This window comes from Tamandua tetradactyla, chromosome 20, assembly GCF_023851605.1.
Source record: "Tamandua tetradactyla isolate mTamTet1 chromosome 20, mTamTet1.pri, whole genome shotgun sequence".
NCBI lineage: Eukaryota > Metazoa > Chordata > Mammalia > Pilosa > Myrmecophagidae > Tamandua > Tamandua tetradactyla.
Genome location: NC_135346.1, coordinates 21,731,071 through 21,757,449, shown reverse-complemented (window position 1 = coordinate 21,757,449; position 26,379 = coordinate 21,731,071). Strand labels below are relative to the sequence as shown.

Here is a 26,379-nt window from a genome sequence, read left to right as displayed (position 1 = left end):
AATAAGAATCATCATTAACATTCATTCAGCACATTATTTTATGTTAGGACCTATTATATATTCTATATGGATTATTTTACTTCAACTCAGGGAGTTAAGCATTCTGGTTGAGTTAAACAAACCTGGATAGATTACTAGTTTAAGAGAAGAAATAGAAGACAACTTCAGGGTTTTGAACCTGGGTTTTGGAATAACAATGCTAGTTGCTGACTATAAATTACAATAAAACATGTCAAGTGCTTAGCACCGTGCCTGACAAAAGTAGTTATTAGTCTCATTATCTTATCTTTGTGTAAGGAACAAAGCTAGCTACCATAGTAGCCACAAAACATGGACCCTTCTCTGGAGTGGTTCACAATCCAGTAAGGGAAAGAGTTACAAGTTCACATGGATTGTAATAAATGTTATAGTACATACAGACAGTGGTACAAGAAAGAGGAGTAGTAGATGAGCCACTCTTTCCATCCTTTGATCCTATTTGTTTCTCAGCACTCCAGCTTAGTAAGCAGTTTTTGAACTCTTGAAAAAGTTGAGTTTGAAGTGTGGGTTGGACAGCTTGATACAACTTTCTTTCAGGCAATTAGAGGGTCTGGAGCACCAGAGAAATGAATACCAGATTAGGAGCTAGCCAGTTTGACACAGTCTCTGCAATATACCAGCTCTTGGACAGGGGTACCAGAGTGAGTACGCTGACCTTCAGGAATGCACACTTGAAATCTTTTGTCACCAGTGATCAAGGCAATTCATGCTGTGGGGTCATACTGAATATCTACTTTTCATACAAGGGACAGGTGCCAAGGGAGAACGTCACACTAGAAGAGCAAAGAACATGCTCTTGGAGAACATCCCTTCTTTTCACTCATGTTCAGTTTATGTCAGTGGAGAGTCCTGCTTAAAAACAGGGCTTGCCAGTCAGACTAACCAGTGTTTCTTTTTTTTTTTTTTCTTTTCTATCAAATTTGTGTTCTTAGGCAAGTCACTTCAACTCTCACAACCCTAATATCCTATCTGTAAAATTGGAAGACTAGTAGAATCTATCATGTGGTCTAATGAGTGAGATGATACATGTGTGCTTTGCACAGTGCCTAGCACAGAGCAAATGCTCAGTAAATGGAACTATTAATACTGTCTAGGCCAATGTTTGGAGTAACTAGTTTGTCCAAATTAGAACTACAACTAGAAAGTAGCTGACCTGAGATTCGAAACTAGGCACTCTAACTGCGGAGCTAGTCTGGTTCAGGGTTTAGCATGGACCATGCTCTATTCTTGGTATTTAGCTGTCAATAAATGGCAGCTGTCACTTTCAATGTAATCTACGTGTATTTCACATGTAAGAACTGCACTATCCCGGAAAATCCGGCACTAAATTTTCTGTCAGGGTAACGGTACCTCTGATTCGAATTTTGGCTCAGATTATAATATCCCGGTCTGAGTGAGAGTAGGTTCAGGTTTGACAGACACGTGGAAGCTGAGTGGGAACAAGGAGACCTGGTCTTCGCCGCTCGTACAGCCAGGGAGCGCTGTTGCCAGTCGCGGCCTAATCGAGCTGTACCGCCCACTCGTCATCCCCCACGTGGGCCGAATGGTTAGGTCCGCGGGCAGGTAGTGTGCTTCCGCGACTCCCCTCCACCCCTTTTCCTTCCCCCATTGGTAGGGGCTGCGCGTCCGGGCGGAAGTGGGGCAGGCGGGCGGGAGCGAGGCGTCACCGTTGTATATTCATGAGGCGCGCGCAGCCCGGCATGCTAATGAGGCGGGGCGCGGCGGCTGGCTAAGGAGCTGCTAGGCGGGCGGTGGCGGCGGCGGCGGGCGCGGTGCGACCCGTCGGGAGCGACGTAGGCGCGGGGGTCGCCAGCCAGCGCGAACCGGGGCATGGAGCCGCCGGGTGGGGGCCTGGGGCCCGGCCGCGGGACCCGGGATAAGAAGAAGGGCAAGAGCCCGGACGAGTTGCCTGTGGCGGGCGGCGACGGCGGCAAATCCAAGAAATTTGTGAGTGTCCCTCCCACCTGGTTTCCTCTGCCCGTCCCCACAACCGGCTCGGGACCCGGGAAACCCCAGCAGCCGGGCCTAGGGGCTCCCGCCTATCTCTCGGGAGCCGCCCCCGCGCCTACCTTCCTTGACTAGCTGGGTCCTTGGCTCCTCAGCCCGACATCCTCCTCCTCTTCCCGGACCTCGGGAAGCCCCGGAGTCTCACCCGGTTCTTGCCCCGGTAGCCGCGGGGCTTCTTTCACTCTCCAGCCGGCAAGCTCTGCCCTCCGTCCTCACAGCCCCGGCCAGCTCTCTGCCCGGTCTCTCTCCTCCCAGCCCCACTTCCTTTCTTTCTCTGTTACCCGCTCACGGCTTCTCTATCTTGATCTCCTATGCTTTCCTGGGTCCATTTACCTCCCCCCCTCTTTTTTTTTGTAATCTCTTATTTCCTTATCCAAAAGGTCACTTCCTTCCCCATGATTGATCCTTTTCACCTGCTAACTTTCCTCCCTGCCCCGTCCCCACTCTGGGCCCTCAGCCCGGTGTCGCTTGATAATCCTTCCGCTCAGGAATGTTACCTGATTTGGACCATGTGATACAGGAATAGGTTCCTGCTTAGGTCCTCTGGTCATTCGGCCTTGGACGTTAATTATTTGCTTCCCAATATTTCTCTTTCCAAAAAACCTGTTTCTTTGCCCTGTTGCTTAACACTTTTCAGGGGTTTAGAACTTCTCCCAGGATTATGCCCTTCTCCACCTAGGATGGGAATAAACCTCCCCCATGGGGAGGAAGTTAGTAAGTTCAAGAAGTTTGTGAGTAATTGAATTTTTTTATACATTTTCCGTGATAACCATCTCCTCAACTCCTCTTCTGCCACCTCCTGTGCCTCAAAGCTGCTCACTTCCCTTTTCCTACCTGTCGAAGAGTATGGATTTCCTCAGGTGCCAGTTACTTCCAACCTTAGTCTGGAGAAATAATTGCTATTCATGTAATCCTACCGTATTTCATTACCTTTTGCCCACACTAAATCTTTTTTTCCTTACTCCTCTCTGCAGGGAGCTACTTGTCTACTTTTTATCATAAAAACAGAAAGATTTGGGGCACTGTCCAAGAGAGGGAAAAGTCTTTGATCTTAATAATCGCTTGTTAGTTGTAACTGTGTTTTAGTCTTTCCCTCTAGATGGTACAGCGTCTCCCTCCCCTTCTACTGACCAAATGGTTTATAGCTCTTCTTTCTGTTTTCTCTTGTCCCCAGCATTCTGACCCAACTCCACAAGTTTGGGAAATAGTGGTGGAAACAGGAAGAAAATATTGTGAGGTTGAGATGTGGAGAGTACTAGTACAAAATAAAACAGTGACTCATCTCTTTTCTACCTGTTTCTAAGACCAGGTGCTCCTGGACTCTCCTTTCCAGTGATTTACAGGCTGTCGGTAACTGCCTGTTTTTATCTGGTGAATATCTTTTTGTCTATAAGTGTAGGATTAACAGGAGTGTCGTCCCCCTCTCCCCCAAACCTTTGATGATTAAAGCAGCATTTTCCTATGTTTCTTTAGGCTAAGAATTGACCCTCTGGTTTGAAAGTTTCCCTTCTAAGACTTAAGTTCTAGGGCCCATACTCCTTCTGGTTTCTGTATCTTTTTGTTTTGATTTTGTTTCCATGGGTATTGTTTGACCTTCCTAACCTGAATTCCCACTGCTGATTTATAATAACTTTTGTGACTTGTAAATATTTTTTCAAATCTTAGTGGAATTTTCTGTGTGTTTTTGTTTTATCTAATATGGGTGTGTTTCGTGAATTTGTGAATCATTCATGTGTGATGCTGTAAGGTGAGAGCACCTGTTTTGGGAATGTCACTGAGTCTTCTTTGCTGAATGAATTTGTCTCAGAATAGTTGGTATTTGCTTTAGAGAGGGTGGAGCCGAACCAAGTTCTCTTTTTCTTTCTGAGGTGTTGGTCTTAACCCTTAACCAGTTGAAGTTTTAAAAATATGTAGTATAGGCAGTGAAGAGATTTGCTTTAGTAGCTAGGGGATTGGAAGGTTCCCAGGAAAGTAGTGCAGCTTAACTCCTTTATTGCCAGGTATGACCTGCCTCAAGTCATCAGAATATTCTGTTTGAATTCTGTGGAAATGGAAGACTAGGCACATTGCAATGCACTTCTCTCTGTGTCAGTGTGTGTGTGTAAGTGTGGGCGGGCGGTGTGGGCAGGATTGCTGCAGTGCTTTTGTTACCCATGGCTTGGTTTTCTTAAACTGCAGGTTAAAACGGAACTCAAAGCTGTTTCGCCTACTCCACGTTTTCTAGAGTGTGTGGCCTCTGGAACACCATTAAGAGTGTTTTTATAAAACTGCGCTGGTCTGGACAAAGTGTGCCTGGAGGTTGTTTGCATCTGAGGGGTAATATTAATCCCTTTAGCTGCTACATACCTTTCTGGGTTTATAGAGGTTCTGTGTACAGATCATCGAATGAGAAAACAGAGCTCTTACCCTCTGAGGCAATCTTGTGTGGAAAGGAGATAGAGAGTCTTAAATTTAAAAAGTGTTTGGACACCGTCTTTTAAAATATATGATTATTAGAGAGATGTTGACATGAGTGGCTGAAGCCAGGCGACCTGGTACTCCCCCTTGGTTTTTCATGTGTCTGTCTTCTCCCAGGCCCTGTGCATTTCCCTTCTCCAGGATCATTCCAGTTGTGTTTGGAAGTCCTTAAGATGAAGGAAATAAGAGAACTATAATTAAATGGAATGTGGAGTGTTTTCTGGACTCAACAGCAGTGGTAAATGTGGGTGTCAAATATACTGATTTCTGAAGTTTAAGGGGAGTAAGTACAACCAGGATGTTAGGAGGCTGAAGAATATTCCTGCATTTAATAGACTCCATTCCTTCTCATACAATCAAGAAATCGATACATTCTAAGAGAAGAACTTCCTGATTCAGAGTATAACTTTTTAAAACCTGAATTTTAGTGAGATTAGAAAAAAATCCAAGATATATAATTTTTTAAAATCTTGTGTGATTTTGGATGCGTATGCCGAATTATTACCATGTTACAGTTTCATGCCCTTCTGAAAGCAAAGATAGTGAGATTATACATGTTTAGTTGTGAACCTCTGTCCAAATGAGCGCAAAGGTGAAGGATGCCAGGCAGAATTTTAAGGAGGTGTTAGTTAAGGTATAAAATGTGAAAGATATGGAGCTTGTGTACAAGTCTGTTCATCTCATAAAGAAGGCAACTGTGATCCCAAAGGTCACAGGAAACCAAGGATTGTTCAGAGAGCTTTGAGCAGTCATATGTTTTTGAAAGATGACGGACATTTGGTATAATTTAATTTGGGAAGAGGGAAGAAAGCCTAGAGATCATGTCACTGATATGTTTGAAGTGACAGAATGATTGTTACTTTAGACATTTCTGCCCATCATCCTGCCTTGTCTCTTGAAGACAGCCAAAGGGTCCATTTGATGATGTCACATGTGCGTGTCCCAAAGGAAGTCCTCACAGGAGGTCAAACTGAGGGAATGCCTTAGATGTAAAATCTCTGCCTTGGGAGAGTTGCTGAATGTGGGGTACTTTTATAAAAAGAGGTGAAAATTTTATGACCTGTAAATTATGTTTCTTATAAAAGCTAAGAAAATAGTAATGAATGAGAAGTGATGTAACTTTATTGATGGGCACAAAGGTTCAGAATAAACAAATTTTATTTCTTGTATGAGAGAATAACCTTTTGTTATCCTCCAGGGTCCTCAGTGTATTTTGTAGATGGATTGCCAAGTTATTTTTGGAGAGTGCTGTATCTTCAGTGAAATGTAATGAAAGCTTAAAAGATAAGGTTATACCACATATGACTTAGAAGAACAGGTAAAATTATGTTTATTGACAAGAAATACTAGGTATTTTAGAGAAACAGAATTTGTAGATGCAGGTGTAATTTTCTCTGCTTTATATCTCAGTAGCTGATAACATTCTTGGCTAGGAAAGCCATCCCCATTTTGAAACAAGATTTGTTTTAATTAAGTTTGTTTCTTTATTATGTTGAATCCCCTGTTCTTCTTTAGCTTGAAAGCAGTAAGAAAAACTTCCCTCTTGTCAACCAGCACAGTGGCATTGGGTGTTCCCCTCGTTGGGGTTAGGTAAGGCAAGCTGACCCTCCTTGACCTGCTGCCTCTCATCCTCTCCCACTTTGTTTTTATTCCCTCCCTGCTTTCTGTAGGGACTGGCTAGAGACACGGCAACAGTCAGGCCTTTAGAGAACCAGGAAGAGGCGGATGATACGAAAACTGAAAAGTGAAGAATGTTTCATTTATACCTTTTACTTTATTTTCTCCCTGTCTTTCCTTCCAAACACAGTTTTGAGACTCAAGGAACTCTTTTAAGGAAATAAAAGAATTATTGAAGGAAAAAAGAAATATTGAAACCAATGTTTTAATGAATTTTATGACAGTTGACAGAATAACCCTGGTTGAATCATTGTTCTTTCAACTTGAGATTCTTACTTCCATTCATTATTAAAGCTTGCTATGAATGGTAGCCTTAAAACTTTAGAGTTGGAAGGAACTTTAAATGTCATCATGCCTGAACACCCACGCAGTGCCGAAGTCCCTACTTGCAGTGGTAGGTTGGAAACATCAGGGGGTTAAAAAGTGTATGTTACATCAATAAACGAAGGAGGAAGGGCAGAAATGTTGGATTCTGCATTTCCTTTAATAAATTTCAGGATCTTCGAATAGCTGAAATAGTATAAAGGGATTATACAAAAGGAACAGATGCACTAGAAGCTGGGAGACTAAGAGGGAAAAGATTGAAGAAACTGGCTGTCTCTTGCTTGGCTCTGTTACAGTTAGGGAGTGTCAATTTGCCCTTTAAATATTTGTTTAAGTTTCTTTCCTCCAAGACGGGACTGGAACAGATAAGAGCATACAAAGGAGAATAACTGTAACGGAACTGAATTTAGAGAAACACATTGGATTCTTATATGGAATATGGGAAAATTCCATTCTTGATGGGGTGGCAGTAACTGGTGTGCAGATCCTTAGGCAGCAGCTACTAGGGCATTTTGCTAGAGTAGCAGATACAGATAGAATTTATGGTGTCCTGGATTACTTTTCTGGATTTCTGATTTTGTGACTTATACCCTGTCCTATGAGTAGTACTGTATAAAGGAATAGGATTTGTATTTTCTTTTAAGGTTCAACATACTTTAAGGACCCAACAGAGGATGATTTTACAAACCATTCTTTGAGCTGAGAGGCCACAGAAAACCAGGATACCTTGGTAGTGAGCCTTCCATCTCAGTTGTCTCTGCCTTTTATTGTAAATGTCAGAATTTTAGGATCAAGTAAAAAAGTTGCCTGTCACCTTTTTTTTTTTTTTAAGATTTTTAAACTGTGAAATATAACATATATACAAAAAAAAGCAATAAATTTCAAAGTACATTGTAACAAGAAGTCATAGAACGGCTTTCAGAGTTTGGTATGTTATAGTTCCACAGTTTCAGGTTTTTTCCTTTTATCTGCTCCAAGACACTGGAGACTAAAAGAAATATCAATATAATGATTCACCAGTCAAACTCATTTGTTAAATCCTATCTTCTGTTATAACTCCTTCTTCTTTATCCTTCTCCCAATTTTTAGGGGTATTTGGGCTCTGCCCATTCTAACTTTTTCATGTTGGAAAGGGGTGTCGATAATAGGTGATGGGGGATGGAATTATTTGATATTCTTGGAGATACTGGTCCCCCTGGGTTTCAGAACTTAAATGGCCTAGGCTGGCCTAGGAACCATCTGGAGGTTGTAGGTTTCTGGAAAGTAGTCTTTGTGTGAAACTTTTGTAGAATCTCAGAGCCCTAGGTGTTCTTTATGGTTAACAAGAGTGGCTTTGTTTGGAATTTGGCAAACCAACCCCTCGCCTCCTTCTTTACAGCTTTATTGATGTACAATTAACATACAGTAAATTGCACATTTTTAAAGTGTATAGTTTGTGAATCCATTACCACAGTCAAGATAATGAACACATCCATCACCCTCAGAAGTGTCCTTGGGTCCCTTTGTAATCTTTCCCCTCACTCTTCCTCACGACCCCCACCTGATAACCACTGATTTGCTTTGCCTCACAATAGATTAATGTGTATTTTCTAGAATTGTAGGTAAAGGAGTCAAACAGCATGAACTCTTTGGTCTGGCTTCTTTAAGCATAAAATATGTTGCATATATTAATAATTTATTTCTTTTGATTGCTGAGTAGTAGTGTGTTATGTGGATCTGCCACACTTTGTTTATTCATTTGCCTGCCAATGGACATTTTTGTTATTTCCAGATTTGTTTGTTTGCTATGGACACTCATATACAGATTTTTCTGTAGACATATGTTTTCATTTCTCTTGGGTAAAAACTTAGGAGTACAATGGCTGGGTCATATGGTAGATGTATGTTTAATTTTTTAAAAAATTGCCAAACTCTTTTCCAGAGTGGTTATACCATTCTACGTTCTTACTGACATGGATAAGTATTCCAGTTCCTTGTTACCTCTTGGTTTGAGCTGTATTTAAAATTTTAGCCATTCTAGTGAGTGTTTAGTGATATCTCAGTGTGGCATCAGTTTGTATTTCCCTATTGACTAATGATATTGAGCATCTTTTCATATGCTTATTTGTTACCTAGATATCTTTTTTTTGGTGAAATATCTATTCAGATATTTTGTCCATTTAAAATTTATTCTTATTATAGTTGTTTTAGTTTGCTAGCTGCTGGAATGCAATATACCAGAAACAGAACAGCTTTTAAAAAGGGGAATTTAATAAGTTGCTAGTTTACAGCTGTAAGGCCAAGAAAATGTTCCAATTAAAACAATTCTATAGTAATGTCCAACCTAAGGCATCTAGGGAAAGGTACCTTGGTTCAAGAAGGGTGATGAAGTTCAGGGTTTCTCTCTCAAAGTGAGGAGGCACATAGCGAACATGGTCAGGGTTTTTCATCTGGAAGGGCATGTGGCAGACACGGAGTCATCTGCTAGCTTTCTCTCCTGGCTTCCTGTTTCATGAAGCTCCCTGGGAGACGTTTTCCTTCTTCATCTCCAACCACTCTTGATTGAGTCACATCTCCAGGGAGATAATCTAATTAAAGTCTCCAACATGCAGTACTGAATAGGGTTTAGAAGAAACGGCTGCCTTTACAAATGGAATTAGGATTAAAACATGGCTTTTCTAGGGTACATACATCCTTTCAAACCAGCACAATAGTCTTGATACAAGTCATTTAGAGATATAGTTTGGAAATATTTTCTTCCAGTCTGTGGCTTGTCTTTTCATTTTCATAACAGTGTTTTTTGAAGAGCAAAAATGTTTCATTTTAATCAAGCCCAAGTTTTTTCTCTTTTATTGTTCATGCTTTTTGTTGCATAAAAAAAAAAAAAACTTGTTAAAATCAAGGTCACTGAGACTTTATGGTTTTGTTTTAGAAGTTTTATAGTTTGAGCTCTTTAATTGTCTTTTTCACTGAGGGCTTGCAAGTTGTATTCCACACTTTCACTTTGGGGTATAAAATTTTCACCTGTGGTCAGGACAGAACATTTGTGATACTCAGGACTAGGCATCTTTGAGGTTCCGTTTATCCTGGAAGCATTTTCATCCTCTTATGCAACATTAGAAACCTTTTTTTTTTCCCTGTACTTGGTGTGCTACAGGTTGTATACTATCTATAAATATTAATGAATGTTTGGCAGCTTTATAAATAGAAAGATTAATTCATTCCAGAATGAAAGGACAGAGAGAATAACAGTGATGACAGCGATAACTAATAATAGCAACTATTTGTTGCATACACTGAACTGTAGTCATAGCACTGTGTTAAAGAGCTTTAGATCCATTATCTCATTAATCTTCACATCAATCTTAGGTACTATTGTTATTCCCATTTTATAGGTAATTAAACTGAAACTAAGTGAGATCAAGCAACTTGCTTAAGGACATAGCACTAGTAAGGGGCAGGGCCAGGATTCAGACCTACTTCTAGCTGATTCAGAAGCACTTTGTACTAACAATATACATGATTCCAGTTTTACACCTGCAGTTTAAAAGAGAGATTGACCTCAGAGTATTCACTGCTAGGAATTTCTTGGAAAATGTTGGTTGTATCCCTTTAGGGTCTTTTGGTTATCTGCAGTCTATTAAAACTGGACTCTAATAGAATTTATTTGATGGTAAAGAAGTACTGGGTCTGGATGTACAAAGTGCAATGGTTAAATGCATAACTGCTTTTTGAGTTTAGACTTTGAAACCACTGGAAGAATCTTAATTAAACCTTCCTTATCTTAGATGAACAAGTAGCTCCTTCAGTGCATGTGAACTTATTGGTTCATGGGTTATTAGGAAGCTGTCTAAATTCTTATTTTTTTAATGTAACCTTATTTCCCTTGCGAGTAGAACAACTCTACCAGCATCACCTGTCAGAAATTTTAGCTGTTTAAATTGCAAGTAGTAGTGACAAAGTGGGGGAGAGGAAGGTGTTGTAGACCATCTCTAGAGTTATCCTTTTTGTGTTTCAATGTTGACATATGGGGATATGATAATCTTAAAGACATCTCTTTATGGCCCCAAAACTGACCATATGGAGTCCAAATGGCCCATAACTCTAGGGACTTTGTGAGTCTAGGGATTGCAGAAGTTTGTCCTTCAGATCTAGCATTTATTTGTCTGTGGTTAATAATTAAAACTTTGTCGTAGAGATCCAAGTTCCCAGAACTAATTTTCTGTATGACTAGTAGTCAAGAATAGAGAATAGAGTTTCTTTGGATCTATATGGGTCTGGTTTAGTGCTACCAAGCTGAAGATCAAGGGTATCTTATTGCTTTTACCCCTTCTTTCTGAGAGTTTGCAATCTCAGCTGAGGCAGTAAGCCATGATTATATAAGAATGGGTAGGAAAAGCTCTCTGAGGTCATGACCATTCACTTTAAATGCTGTAGAAATTCAGAGCAGTGGGGGAGGTAATGGAAAGAGTATTGAACTGAGAAAATCTGTTTCAGAATCTTAGAATGGTAAAGTGAAAGGATACTAAAAGTTATCTAATTCAGTGCCTTTATTTTATGGATTAAGAAATGCCAGCCTAGAGAATTGATGCCCAAATTTATAGCTAGAGCTAGAACTTCCCTATCTCCACTCCCACTGCTGCTTAGTCCTTACTTTGCTACTAATTAGCCATGTGAACTCTGGGCAACTCACTTCACTTTTCCTGGTCTTTTCCTTTCTTCTAAATTTAGAGGTTTAGCCTAAATGATTTCCAGTGTCTTTGGTAATACCCCAAATTCTGTGAATGACCTAAGATATCACTGTGGAGCAGTGACAGTTGGCTTCATAGAAGATGAGGGGGGGTGGGGGTAGTGACTGACCCTTGAAAGAAATCCAGAGTTTGGCAGAGAAGAGAGAGAAGGAATTTCATGGAAATTTCTTAGGAAGCAGTGTGAACTGTTCAGAGGTACCAATATGTGGCTGAAGTAGAGAAATGGTCTAATTTCAGCAGGAAGGAAGAGCTGTGGGAGATATTTCATTTAAGAAAGATTACTTGTACCTAGCAAGGACTTTTAGGTTCCTTTCTCGAGAAACGTGCAGAAAGCCAGATTGAAAATTAGCATTTTTTAAAAATATCATCAGTCAGCTTTCAAAACTAGCCAGATCATGAGCTCAAGTGGACAGTGGCCTTTCTGGAAACTATCGGAGCCGATCTTTGGGCCCTATTGTTTCCTCTAAAAATTCTCTAATACAGAACAATACAGTATAACCTTTGATTGCATGCTTATTTGAAGTGTTTTTTAGTCTTTTTTGAATGCAAAGATATTTATTTCTTGTATGTGTGTGGGGGCTCTTATCTCCCATTTAGAGTGTAAGGTTCTTAAGAGCAGATTGTGTGGTAGTGTTTAACTCATGTTAGCAATATCCTTTCATGAATTTTGGTTTTAATTTAAGCCTTGGGAATCTTGAGATTATTTTCAAAGCTCTCCATTTCAGTGGTTTAATGTAAGAGATTGACCATTTTGAAACTGTTAGTCCTCTGCCACCAAGATGACTTTGGGACAGAGAGAACCTCTAATGAAGTTAGACTAAAAGACCAGAAGAATTCTATGTTGAGAAAAGATCATTATTTATCTCCGAAGATCATATCTTAAAGTTTTTACCTTGTGTTTAAGGAAGAAAAATGTCTGTAAGATTAAAAGTCTCTGCCTTATTTTACGTATGCAAGGCTGCCAACTTTTATTATAAATGAGAACGGTGTTTGACTCCGAGCTGTAAAGATTAACATATACTTAAAGTGAATTATTGCTAAGTTTCTATATTATTTATAGCTGTTAATATCATAGTCTTTCATGGCTAAAGAAAGGTTTACCCAGAATATTAAATAAAAAGGGCAAAGATGTGTCTTCAAATTCTCAGGATATATCTAGATTGCTGCAAAAATGCTGGTGGCAGTAGGAGTGTTTTTTTTCTGAAACACATATTCTCCCACCCATGGCTACAGAGTTCCTTCATTTCCATCATTTGTCCATAGAAGCAAAATAGTTGTGGAGTAATTTTAAATCATTTCATCATGTTTGCATGGGCCTACAGTTATATTTAGTTTTGTTAGTTATTGTGGGCATAGTTTTCCCAGGCATAGAGGTCTCTAGAGATTTCTTTTCTTTTCTTTATTAGAGAAATTGTGGGTTTACAGAAAAATAATATATAAATACAGGATTCCAATATACCACCTGTTATTAACATCTTGCATTGGTGTGGAATATTTGTTACAATTGATGAAAGCATTTTTTTTTTTTAACTCAATGATTTTGAAGACATCAAATTTGCTGATGGAGAAAAGGCATTTACTTGTTACAGAGCTTTCTGTACTGCTTACAATTTTTACGATGGGTGTGTATATATATATATATATATATTTAGCTTTTTTATTGTGAAAGCAATAAATTTCAAAGTACATTTTAACAAGTATTTATAGAAAAGATTTCAAAGTTTGGTTTGGGTACAGCTCCACAATTTCAGGTTTTTTCTTCAAGCTGTTCCAAGACGCACTGGAGACTAAAAGAAATATCAGTATAATCATTCAGTAAAAAAGTCATACTCATTTGTTAAATCTTATCTTCTCTTTTTTAACCCTTCCTTCTCCTCTGATCCTTTTCCCAATCTTTAGGGGTATTAGGGCTATGCCCATTCTAACTTTTTCGTGTTGAAAATATAGGCTGGGGGATAGAATTAATTGATGTTCTTGGAGAGGCTGGCCCCTCTGAAAGCACTTTTTTGTTTTGTTTTGTTTTGTTTATGAAACATATCCACATACAAACACAACATTTTTACCATATGATCATTCCATTCTTGTTATATAATCAGTAACTCACAGTATCATCACATAGTTTTATTTTCGTCATTTCTTAGAACATTTGCATCAATTTAGAAAAAGAAATAAAAAGAAAACAAAAAAATTCATACATACCATACCCCTTACTCCTCTCTTTCATTGTATTTTTTTAATTGATCACTAGTATTTCAATCTACTAAATTTATTTTAACATTTGTCCCCCCTATTATTTATTTATTTTTAATCCGTATATTTTACTCATCTGTTGATAAGGTAGATGAAAGAAGCATCAGACACAAGGTTTTCACAATCACACAGTCACATTGCAGAAGCCATATCATTGTACAATCATCTTCCAGAAACGTGGCTCCTGGAACACAGCTCTGTGTTTTCAGGCAGTTCCCTCCAGCCTCTCCATTACACCTTAACTAACAAGGTAATGATATTTGTTTAATGCATAACAATAACCTCCAGTATAACCTCTTGACTCTGTTTGGAATCTCTCAGCCATTGACACTTTATTTTGTCTCATTTTGGCTCTTCCCCCTTTTGGTGGAGAAGGTTTTCTCAATCCCTTGATGCTGAGTCCCAGCTCATTCTAGGATTTCTGTCCCATATTGCCAGGAAGGTCCACACCCCTGGGAGTCATGTCCCTTGTAGAGAGGGGGAGGGCAGTGAGTTTGCTTGTCATGTTGGCTGAGAGAGAGTCCACATCTGAGCAACAAAAGAGGTTCTCTTGGGGGTGATTCCTTTGCAGAGTTAAGTTTCGTATGAACAACCCCCAAGATTGGGGGCTCAGCCTATTGCTTTGGTTGTCCTCACTGTGAAAGCACTTTTTAATAACTGTACTATCAACAATAGTCCATGGTTTAACTTAGGGTTCACTGTGTAGTGCAGTTCATGTTTTTTCTTTTTTTTTAATTTTTATTCTGTTACCGTATATACAACCTAATATTTTCCCTTTTAACCACCATCAGGTATATATTTCAGTGTTGTTAATTACATTCATAATATTATGCTACCATCACCACCATCCATTACCAAAACATTTTCATCATTCCAAATAGGAACCCTTTCGTGATTTCTTGATTCTCATATTTTTAAATAGATGGGAGTTGGCCTTAGTTGGCAGCTCCTTACATCCGCCAGGGCTTGTTCGTTACTTACTTCTAGGCCCATGGGTGACGTCCGCTTCCTGTGATTGAAACCACAAGAAGAAGTGGTGAGGAGCCACTGCAAGATATGTGCTATCAGGCTAGCAGCAGGCATGGGGCTGCCCTCCAAAAGAATTGTAGCAAGTAAGCACCAAGTCTTTAATGCTCCCTTAAGAGACTCTAGAAATGATCTGAGCCAGCCTCATCTTAAAGAGGAAGACCCTGGTTCTAAAGGTATTAAGTTGCTCAAGGTCATGTGATTAGGGGAGCTAGCTTTTAGATTCCACTGATGATTCTAAATTTTACACATTGCTTTGTCACCCCTACATTTAGTAACTGTGCCGTCATAGTTTTCCTTAAGGAAAGTGCTATTGGAGAAGAGTAAATTCTGGTGGACATTTTGAATTTGGTATTGAATAATGTTGCTTTGCTTTTAGATACTGTCCTAATGATTGTTTTTTGAAATGACATACATATGTTTTCAAAATAACAGTATCTCAGAACTCCCAAGTGTTTATTTTTCATTTTTATTTCACATAGTAGTTGAATGTTTTAGTACCTCAATACACAGATGTTTTTACAACATTGCAAATGTAGTTTACATATATATTGTTTTCTGCTTTTAAAACAGTATATTATAAACACTTTCCAGGTTTTGAATCATTGAAAGTTGCTGTTTTTATTCAAAATGGGGGTATATTTTTTATTATAAAAGTGTTAATAGTTTTCTTCCATGAAGATACAGATGTGTATAAAAAATAGAGCAAAACAATTTTCTACCTTTGTTTACCAGATATTATGAAAATTATTTTTAAATAGAATCAAAGAAAAAGGTACAGTGGTACATGGAAGTCTCTGCAGCAGCAGTGCTTTGGGATGAAATTCTGTATGTGTTTAAGGGGTGTGATTGCTAGAAATATCAGAAAAACCTAATTTTAACTTTTACTTATATTTTAAGTGAAACAGGAGTAATGAGATTTCACCCCCATGCTCTCCCCTAACCCCAAACCTTTGAAAATTTCTCAAAATAAATGGATTTGTAAAAGGCCAGAAAATGTTCATGGTGATTTCATAAGATCAAGTCTGGCTTTTTGACTCATGGTATAATTTTTAAATTAGTTAAGCTCTCAGCAGTAGGCTAAATGATTATTTCTGAGTATTTGGGAATGGTTTGAGAATAGGAAAAAATGTATAACCATCATTTAGAAATGAATAGTGTTTGGGAATGGGATTTAAAATAAAATGTCCCCCTACTTTGTGACTGCATGTAGAAGCAATAGCAGCCGCAGTAGCTTCCTGTATGCTAGGCCTTGGGTGTGTCACACACGTGCCCACCCTTGAGGAAGGGTAGATGGTCCTGCAACTCACATCACAACATGGGAGGAGAAGACGGTTGCTACGGAGATTGGGAAACAGCATTCCTGAGTCACTGACTATTTCCAAATGAATGGACAACACCCCTTTTTTAAAGGAGCAAACATAGTCTACTCTAAGCTCAGTAAAGAAAGAGACCTACTTAGAAGTGAAGAATAAAATTTTCAGTTTTGGGAGCTTGAGAAATATGTTGAACTTTGGAAAAATAGGTTATATTTATTGTTTTCTAGACATGTATTCAGAAGTTTTATCAGAGCCTTTAATGTTTAAAAGGCAGGAAACCTTGCTTACTGTTATTTCACTGAATGACAGTATATTTGCAGGCTCTGCTTTCACCTCCCCGACAACAAAGGGGATGGGCATGTCTGGCACATCTTATAATACTTGAAAGGGAAGGGCTTCCAGAATTTGAGCACTTTCTCTGTTGGCAGCTTATTTCCCCAACCCATAAGTGCTTCATAGTGCAAGGGCCTAGTCGTCTCAAACCAGGTCTCCAGCATGGCAGGCAAGAACTCTGCCACTGAGCCACCGTTGTCCGTCCTGGTAGTTTGTTTTGATGAACTTGTAGGAGGAATGCAGTGTTCCCAGCCTGGTTCCCACCTGTTCTACTATGCTGAAATAGTGAAACCCGAGTGTACTTTTCCTTCTTCCCTCTAGACTATCAGCTATCGTGGATGTGGCTATGCCAGTCCCAGCGCTTCAAAATGAGCTGAGCTATAGGCAAAAAGCTCCTTTTTCCCAAGAGATTTGCCTTCTTGGACTATAAGAGGAGTAATGATTTTAGATCTGTTTGTTAAAGATTGAGTCCTTATATCAAAATACTTTCTCCCTCATTTTAATTACAATTTTGGAAATGTCGTTTATTGGAAAGTAGACCCTTACCGACACTTTTATACAGATGTTAAGGAAATGAAGTTTGTTGTTTTGAATTTATAAGTAAATTAAACAGAGAATGACCTACATGACATCTCTAACTTGTGCTTGATTGGGCCACTGCCTGGAATCTTTCTGGGCTCCATGGATAGTATCCTGAAAAAGATAATGATTTTGGAAGCCAGGGGTAGATTGAGAGAACTCTTTTAATTAGGAAAAAAGATCTTGGACCCTGTCCTCTACTGTGATCTCTTCGTTGGGTTTTTAATGAGTGCTAAGGAATTTAACTCTTCAATACTGAGTTTAGCTGGGGTCTACCAAGACAATGTGGAATCATATAGATGAGCTGCTAGAGTCTTACTTATTCCTTTAGCACTTTTTCCTTAGTGTTTGTGGAAAACTTGAATCTACCATCTCCAATTCTGGGGACTAGTAGATGATATTCACCTTTCCCTTAAACGCATTTAACTCTTTCTAGCTTTGTAGTTCCTTTTTTTCCATCTTAGTCATTTTGTACCTCTCTTTTAAATACTCTTCTTCTTATTTTTTTGATACAGGATCCTCTAACTCCACACAACTTCTGTTTAGGCTGTTGGCACCAATAAGTAATGTCAGATTCTAGATTGTTTCTCTGTAACTGGTAGATGAGATATTTGATATCATCCTTAGGCCATTCCCTTCAAAACAGTACGGAGAGTTCTCAACACTTGCAATTATCCCTTATTCCCTTCCTTCCAGTAGTAGTTGTCTTCTGTGTAAAAAGTGAAATTGAAGAAGTGAAACTAGCCATATTAGTTAGTTCCATCAACATATATTATTTAACTTTTATTTAGCACTTTGTAAAACAAAATGCTTTATGTCCATTTTATTATTTATCTTTCTCACTAGTCCTATGAGACAGCACAGTCCTAAAGATAGGAAGATTGAAACTGTAGTAGGTAAAAAAGCTCACCTTGCCTTTATTGTCCTTTAGTGGATAAGTGGTCAGTTTTGTGGCAGAGCTGAATTAGGATTTATTGGTAATTTAATTCAAATCCAGGTTGTAACCCTCTGTTGCCTTACTATCCTAATGAACTGAATGTAAATACTCTGATAGAATAAAGAAATGTATAAGAGCTGGATTCTGATCCCTGTTCTTTGTGATTCTAAATGACAGATACCTTGCCTAATCTTTCCTGGGTGGGTAGATTAGGATTTGAAAGTAAATTTTTCTGACTTTAGTGACACTTATTTTTATTTTTCTCTTACATAGTCTTTATCTGTATTTAGGCCTTTATTGCTTTTAAAAGGAGGTGGCAAACTCCCTAGGTGAAATACTGTTTCATATTGGATATTTCCCTGAAGGACATCTCACAAGCACCAGTCAGGTTCTCCTGACTGTCTCATCGATAGGAAAAGATGTTTATCTCGAAGGTTTGGTCTGATGGTGTACTGAATTGTCCTGTACAATCATACTGTACTGTCATTGACTTTGACTTGAAACTTTTCCTTGGTTTGCTGAATTTGAAGAAAGTAATGAATGAGTGAATGCATGAATGAATATTCTGTGTTTAGGATACTACTCCTAAACCCATAGTTAACTAGTTTTAATAACATAATTATTAAAAAAAAATTATTAAATATCAGGGCATATCAAATGAACTAAATGTGGTTCCTGCCTCCAGGCAATTTACATTCTGGTCCATAGAAGCAGATACATAAACATTCTGTTAAAGATCTGATATGAAATTATCACAGCCCTTTTGTTCCTTTTGTGACAGTGAAACGGTTATAAAATGATTGGCTGTAGCTGAGTGTATAATTTATAGATGTAGAATAGCTTTTTTCCTTATGCCATGTTGTTGGGGTATAATGTCAGTTTGTTCAGTCTTTATATGTGTATTTTACAAGAAGTCTTCCTGCAGTAATAATAACACAGTTACCTATAGCAGAATGTTCTCTCATTTCTCCATTTTATTATGATCTCCCAAGAGATATGTTTCTGGTTTTGTTTTCTTTGATGAATGGGGAACTGAATCATGAAGAATTAAAGTGATTTGCTCAAAATCATTTTTGCAGTTTCTTAGAAAACCAGAAATAAAAGTCAAGGCTTGTCTTTTTCCTTTAGTCAAAGTTCATGGCCATAAATTCTGTATTTTGGCAGTTTCCTTACTTTATTTGTTTCCTATTGCTTTGTAACAAATTTTCACAAACTTAACACTTAACACAAAACTCATTTATTAACTCACTTTTCTGTAAGTCAGAAGTCCTGTATGGGCAGTGTGGCTGGAGTTCTCTGCTCCAAGTATCGTGAGGCTGAAATGAAGGTGTTAGCTGGGCCAAGTTCTTGTCTATAAGGCTCTGAGGGAAAATGTGCTTCCAAGCTCCTTAAAATGTTGGCCGAATTCAGTTCTTTGCAGTTGTGGTACTGAAGTCTTTGTTAATTGCTAGCTGTCAGCTGGGGACTACTCTCATGTCTTTGAGACCGCCTGCGATCCTTGCCCTTTGGCCCCCTCTATGTTCAAACCAGAAACATTCACAGTCCTAGAGATTTTACAGGGTGTGTACTTCAGAGGGCGGGAATCTTGGGGACATCTTAGAATTCTATCTACCACGTTTAGCATTTTCCTCCTACAGAACAAGAGTGGCTTTCAGAAGAGAGGTAGGAGTTGAATATACTTAGGCAGTTAGTGAACTGTATTATAAGAAAACCTGGAGTTCTCAGGGATCCTGTTCCGGAGTCATCACAGATTGTGGGAGCCAACGACGTTCACCTGTGCTCTTTTGAGGGTTGTCCACTTAGTCAAGAGCTCAAATATGGCTGTCCTGTTACAAGTCGGTCTGAGCAAAACCTTTAGAAAGTACTGAGAAAAGGCTTGCAGTTGTAGGTGTACATTACCACTGTGCTAGCTACATATTCATATAGTTACTGTAGGTAATTAACTGTTCTTTTGAAGCACAGTGGTAGGAACTGGAAACATTTTTTTGCTATGTAATGTTCTCTGTGTTCAGAGTAACATTTAATCATATTCCCTTATTAGATCCTTTATCCAACCTCTCTGCTGCCGAGGACAGGCCAGTTGCCTTTTGCTGGGCTGCATGAGCATCCTGTGCTAAGAGACCAGGAAAACGGGTAGAGGTGAGCCAGCCCTTTGGGTGGATTTTCTTGTATTCTCGAGTTTATATTAGGTCTTGTTCGTTCTGTTACTAGGCAAACGGAATCTTTGTTCAAAAGCTTGCCAAGTTTAGGCTCATTGGCCCACTTTTTAGAAGCTGAAGTATTAATAGATTCAACCACCACCACAACCACCACCATGACATATCCAGTTATGCAAAAGAAGTTTTACAGTTCTTTCGTGTTTGTTAGGATAGTAATTGATCAGTGTGTGTTTCAAACCCATTAGGGTGTTTAGTTTAGCCTCACAGGGCATACCTTGGGGTCCTTTGATTTTCTTTAGTTTCTATAGCAATTAAACTGTAAAGTAGCTAGGGAGTTTATTTCCTGTTGATGGTAACCAAGAGACTTATCTTCCCACATATTACATTAGGATGTGGTGACTGAATCAGAGCCTTGAATTACTCTCTGGAAGAGACGGCTTTTCAGTTTTATGTTGATTGATGATCTTAGTGCAAAGCAATACTCATTCTAAGTATATTTATATGTGATGCTCTTACATTTGATGTATTATACTGTTGAGTGGTTATTTTGATTCAAGTAAAATTTGATGAAACTTGAGAATCACCCTGCCTTTTAGAGACTATCAATCTCCTTTTAATAAATGCAATTCTATTAAGCTATTTTCTTGTACTAGCTAATGGCCTCCAGAAATTTATTACTGATCTAATTTTAGTAAATTCTATTGAATAAAAATTTTCTATAGGATAAATGTTTTTCTGCCCCTTTTTCAATAAAATATTTTGTTTTTATCAATAATTTTTGCATATAAATGAAAGATTACTGTAAAAATTGAATAGCAAGCAAAACCTAGTATGTGTGTATTGATGGCAGTTTTGTCACCATTAGTTGAAGGCCCCCAGAGTCACAATCTGACTTTAGATTCTGTGTTTATGAGAGCCCTTCAGTGGGTTGAATAATAGACCCCCAAAAGATATGCCCACCTGGAGCCTCAGAACATACCCTTTTTTGGCATAAGGGTCTTCACAGATGCAGTTAAGTTGAGGATCTTGAGATGAAATCATTTTGTATTTCAGGTGGGCCCTAAATCCAAGACTGGTGTCATTATAAAGGAGAGGGAGATTTGACACACAGAGATGTCAAGGGGAAGTGATGCGAAGACAGAGGCAGAGTGGAGGGATGCATCTGTAAACCAAGGAATGCCAAGGATTGCCAGTAGCCCCAGAAGCTAGGAGAGAGGCATGGGAGGAGGTTTTCCCTCAGAGCCTCCCGAAGGAACCAGCTCTTCTGGCACCTTGATTTTGTACTTCTGGTCTCCAGAACTGTGGAAGAATAAATTTCTGTTGTTTTAAGCTACTGAATTTATGGTCATTTGTTATGTCAATCTCAAGAAACTAATACTTGGAGAAAGTCAGTGGGTCAGGCAGTGAGAGAAACATAGAGTTCATCGTAGTTGAGCATCTGGCAAGGTACCAAGTACTGGACATCCAACAGGCACATGATCAGGGGATTGCGCTGCTATGTAGGCAGAGGTTTCCATTTCAGTGATTGAACTGAGCTTGCTTTTTGGGTGTTCTTTTGGGTTCTGAAACAGAATTTTGCCTCTACTATGATTTGCTTTGATGGTTGTCACTGCCCTCTGTTGGACTAGTTAAGGCAGTGCAGCTTTTATCCTGCATGGATCACCTTTGCTGTTCTTAACCCAAATTGAACATCAAAATATGGATAATTTACTAAAAGGATCAAATCAGTTTTTCTTTCATCACATAGTTGCATATTCATCACCATAATCAAATCAGTTTTTAATAATGCTGCAGGAAAAGCAAGGGAAACGATTCTTCTTTCTTAGGAAAAGATATGTTTGCTTTTGTATCTAAAGGCAAGCATTAGTGGGCATTAAATGGGACCCAGGCAGAGAGGAATTTGAGGAATGCAAAGATTTTGGTCGTGGGAATCTGGAGACCTGAGTTCTGTGCCCAGTTCAGTCCCTACTCATGTACCTTGGTAAATTAAGCCACCTGTCTTGGCTTCATTTTCTTTACTGATACAATGAAAAGGTAGAATAGTCTGAGGGATTTTCTAAGAAATGGTATTTTAGGAAATCAGTAGCAGATATAGTATTTTTCCATAGGAGATAAAAATTGATTTAAGTGTCAGCCTCTGCTTTCAAGGAGCTTAATCTGAAAGAGGGTAGAGGAAGCAGAAAATCAAAAAACAATTATAATCTACATAAGTGCTGTGAGACAGGAAAGTACCCATTACTGTGGGAGCACAAGGAGAAGTACGCATCCAACCCTAGGGGATTAGTGGATGTGGTTCTTTGAGGAGGTATTGTCCTGCAAGGTGTGTTGGAGTTGTCCTCGGAAGGACAGTCCAGACTGAGAGAAGCAGGAGTGCGAAAGTCTGAAGTGGTGAGAGACAGCATGGTATGTCTGTGGACCTGCAACTAGTTCCTTATGGCCGGAAGATAGAGTTTGAAGTGAAGGATTTGTTGAGGGAAAAAACCAAGACAGTGATGTGCCAGTCTAAGGAATTAAGATTTTAACCTGAGGTGGTTAAAATGGGGGGTGGGGGTAAGGAATTGAAGATTGGGTTTTTTTTTAATATTGAGAAATTTTCACACACATACAGCCCATACATGGTGTACAGTCAGTGGTTTACAATATCATCACATCATTGTGTATTCATCAGCATGATCATTTTTAGAACATTTGCGTCACTCCAGAAAAAGAAAGAAAAAGAAAAAAATCCTACACCAAATACCCCTTACCCTTCCCTCTCATTTCAATCTACCCAATTTATTTTACTCCTTATCCCCCCCTATTATTTATTTATTTTGTATCCATATTTATTTTTTTATTCATCTGTCCATACCCTGGATAAAAGGAGCATCAGACACAAGGTTTTCACAATCACACAGTCACATTGTAAAAGCTATATAGTTATACAATTGTCTTCAAGAATCAAGGTTACTGTAACACAGCTCAACAGTTTTATATCACACAGTTGTATATTCTTCACCATGATCATTTTAGAACATTTGTATCATTCCAGAAAAAGAAATAAAAAGGAAAAAAGCCCTCATACATCCATACCCCTTACCCTGTTTGCTCAACAGTTTTAGGTACTTCCCTCCAGCCATTCCAATATACCATAAATTAAAAAGGGATATCTATACAATGTGTAAGAATAACCTCCAGGTTAACCTCTCAACTCTGAAATCTCTCAGCCCCGAGACTTAATTTTGTCTCTTTTCTCTCTGCCCCATTTTGGTCAAGAAGGCTTTCTCAATCCCATGATGCTGGGTCCTGATGAATCCTGGGAGTTCTGTCCCATGTTGCCAGAAAGATTTACACCCCTGGGAGCCATGTTCCCTGTAGGGGGGTCTCGTGTTTTTTTTTTTAATATTTTTTATTGAGAAATTTTCACACACATACAGTCCAGACATGGTGTACAATCAATGGCTCACAATATCATCACATATATTGAAGGGTTTTAAATAAGAAAGTAACATGCATAGTTTGGTATTTGAGAAAGATTACTTTGGGACATAATTTGGAGAATGGATTTGGTGAGGGGCAGATGGGACTGAAGGCAGGGAGATTAGTTAGTTGGTATGTAGGCAGTAGTAGTGGGGATAGATGGAAGACAAATGAGACAAGAATAGTCTGTAGGGAGAAAGAACAGGTTTCTGGTTTCCCTTTCTTTGACTTAAACTGTAGCTGTGAACAATTCAGCTGCCATTGATTCATTAGACCCAGATTCTCTTAGCTGCACTTACCTGCATCCCAGAGTTGTTTTGGATGTTGCTTGGTTTTGAGGAAACATTTTAAGTTTGGGGTACAAGGTTTTGGAAATAGTTGCTGTAAGAAGATATAGGTTTAACCTTGGTAATAGCAACCTAAATGAATACATTCATCCCATTTGTGGCTTGTTTCACATCTGTGTGTCAAGCCACTTAGAGTGGTAACAACAGGAGCTATTGTTAGTCACCTTGGGTGGTTAGTCTCTGCCTCTTCATCCTTCTGCCTTTGCTTCCCAGTAAGCTAGCACACACAAAGTAATTGTAAATCTCATTGAAGCTATGCAAGGTTCTTGTAGTTTCAGGTAGAGTGATTGGCACTTAGCCAGGGGAAGCTTGTTGATCTTTTCTTGACCTTGGAAGGCAAAGTTAAAATTCACAGTTCACACTGGTTAAAACTGAATTCTCTTGTGGTGAACGTGAAGGTAATGACATAGATTTTTCTTCCCCTGATGAAGTTTAGAAAACTAGCTTTGAAGCAGGGACAGAATGAGTTTTTCATTAGTTGAGGAAGATTAGTCAAGAGGCATTTGCAAAGCATTGGGGACCACCAATTTAAGGGCTGAGACCTCAGACTTGGAGCTTACTCCTATGAAACGTATTCTTGCAAAGGAGAAGCTAAGCCTACTTCTGACTGTGCCTAGGAGTCACCCCCAGAGAACTTACTTTGTTGCTCAGATGTGGCCTCACTCTCTAAGCCAACTTTGCAGGTGACCTCACTGCCCTCTCCCCTACGTGAGACATGACTCCCAGGGGTGAACTGGGACCCAGCATCATGGGATTGAGAAAACCTTCTCCACCAAAAGGGGGAAGAGAGAAATGAGACAAAATAAAGTGTCAGTGGCTGAGACTTCAAACAGTGGAGAGGTTATCCTGGAGGTTATTCTTACACATTAATATAGATATCCCTTTTTAGTGTATTGGTGTATTGGAGTGGCTGGAGGGAAGTACCTGAAACTGTTGAACTGTATTCCAGTAGCCTTGATTCTTGAAGATAATTATTTAACTATCTGGCTTTTACAGTGTGACTGTGTGATCATGAAAACTTTGTGGCTGATGCTCCCTTTATCCAGGGTATGGACAAATGAGTAAAAAAAACATAAGAACAAAATAAATAAATAATTGGGAGGTGGTGGATAAGGAGTAAAAAAAACAATTAGTAGATTGAAATACTAGTGGTCAGTGACAGGGAGGGTGATGTACATGTTCTAAAAATGATGTGTATTCATCACCATCATCATTTTTCTGGAGTGATGTACATGTTCTAAAAATTATCATAGTAATGAATACACAACTATGTGATGATATTGTGAGCCATTGATTGTATACTTTGGATGGACTGTATAGTGCATGAAGATATATCAATAAAAATATTTTTAAAAAAGAGGCATTTGCTATATGCTTCCAAGAATATTGACAAAAAAGAAAGTATGGTTTAGAATTAAATAAGAAGAAAATTTTCCAATTTTTTTTTTTAGCATGCATACCAAAAAGAACATAAAACATACAGTTTAAAGTATAGTTATAAACGGGACACCCATGTAATCACCATGCATGTCAAGAAATAGAATATTGTAAGCATTCCAGAAGCCCCCCCTTGTCCTCTTCCCCAGGCACAGTTCTTGCCCCCACTAAAGTAACCGACATTTATGGTAATCATTCTCTTTATATTTATATTCTGAATAATATAATTTAATTTTACCTGTTTTTTAAAAAAAGGAATTATGCTTTCATTGTTATATTTGTGAAATTCATTTATGATGTGTGGTAGCTATAAATTCATTCACTTTCTTTGCATAATTATTTCCTTTGTATCCATATACTTATTTATTTGTTCATTCTACTCTTGACGAGTATTTGGATTATTCTCTATTTTAGATATTATAGTGTCATTATGAACATTCTTGTTACACTCATCCTGCTACAATGGGGCAAGAGTTTCAGTAGGATAGATTTCTAGAAATTGATGGGTTGAGTTGTAGTGTATATACATATTTAACTCTACTAAAGAATGCCAAATTATTTTCAAAAGTGGCCAGAACAATTTACAGTACCATCAGTAGTGTGTGGGAATAGTATTCCTCTGTGACTAGACAGATATGAAAATATTTGCTGATCTTCAAAGTGCAAATTGGTCATTCTTTTTTAAAATTGTTTTTAATAAGGAGAGATTTTATTCAAAAGGATTATTGCAATAGGGAGAACCTCTGACCATAACATCTGTAAGTGTCTTAAGAGTTAGGGAAAAGGGGCTTTTGTTTTATAGGGTGGAGTGAACAAGGCTAGAGAGAAATGGGTATGAGAAAGTGGGATGAAAGGGTGGTATGATTGAATAATAGATCAGAGAATGTTTTACCATGGGGCCAGCCTGTTCTCAATTAAGGAGTGGTTGTCTGCTCTCTCGAACTGAGGTTGAACTTAAATTCAGGACCTAGGGGAAGGAGAAAAGCTTAACTGAAGTTTGCTTAACAAGCATTTTGCTCTTACTGATTCGAAGGGACAGGCAGTTCAGCTAATCATTTACGAGGCAGAGAATGGGAATTTGGAGGGATTGTATCTAGCCTTGTCATAGGCAAACAAGGGAGGCACTTGTTAGTCTTCTCTGTGTCACATGGAGGTTTTTCTTTGCAATAAGGCATTTCCTGGAGTACAAAAGGTGGGGGGATTTTTAAACTATCACTGTTTTTCAGGAGCACGGGGCTCAGGTAAAATTCAACATTGTAAGGATTCTAGACTTTATTGAGTGGGCAGTCGGGGGCCACT

General features: G+C 38.7%; 1 protein-coding gene across 3 annotated transcripts in view; it reads left to right on the top strand.

Moving 5' to 3' along the window:
• The first annotated feature begins 1,749 nt into the window (after positions 1 to 1,749).
• LOC143663895 (protein diaphanous homolog 1-like) overlaps positions 1,750 to 26,379 on the top strand; it is a 66,416-nt gene continuing 41,786 nt past the window's right edge. Inside the window, exon 1 of one of the 3 annotated variants that reach the window (XM_077137248.1) lies at positions 1,750 to 1,986. In XM_077137248.1, the coding sequence (XP_076993363.1) occupies positions 1,870 to 1,986 (117 nt within the window). In that variant the 5' untranslated portion in view covers positions 1,750 to 1,869. The remainder of the gene's footprint in view (positions 1,987 to 26,379) is intronic. The other 2 variants (XM_077137247.1, XM_077137249.1) reach the window with 2 other exon arrangements.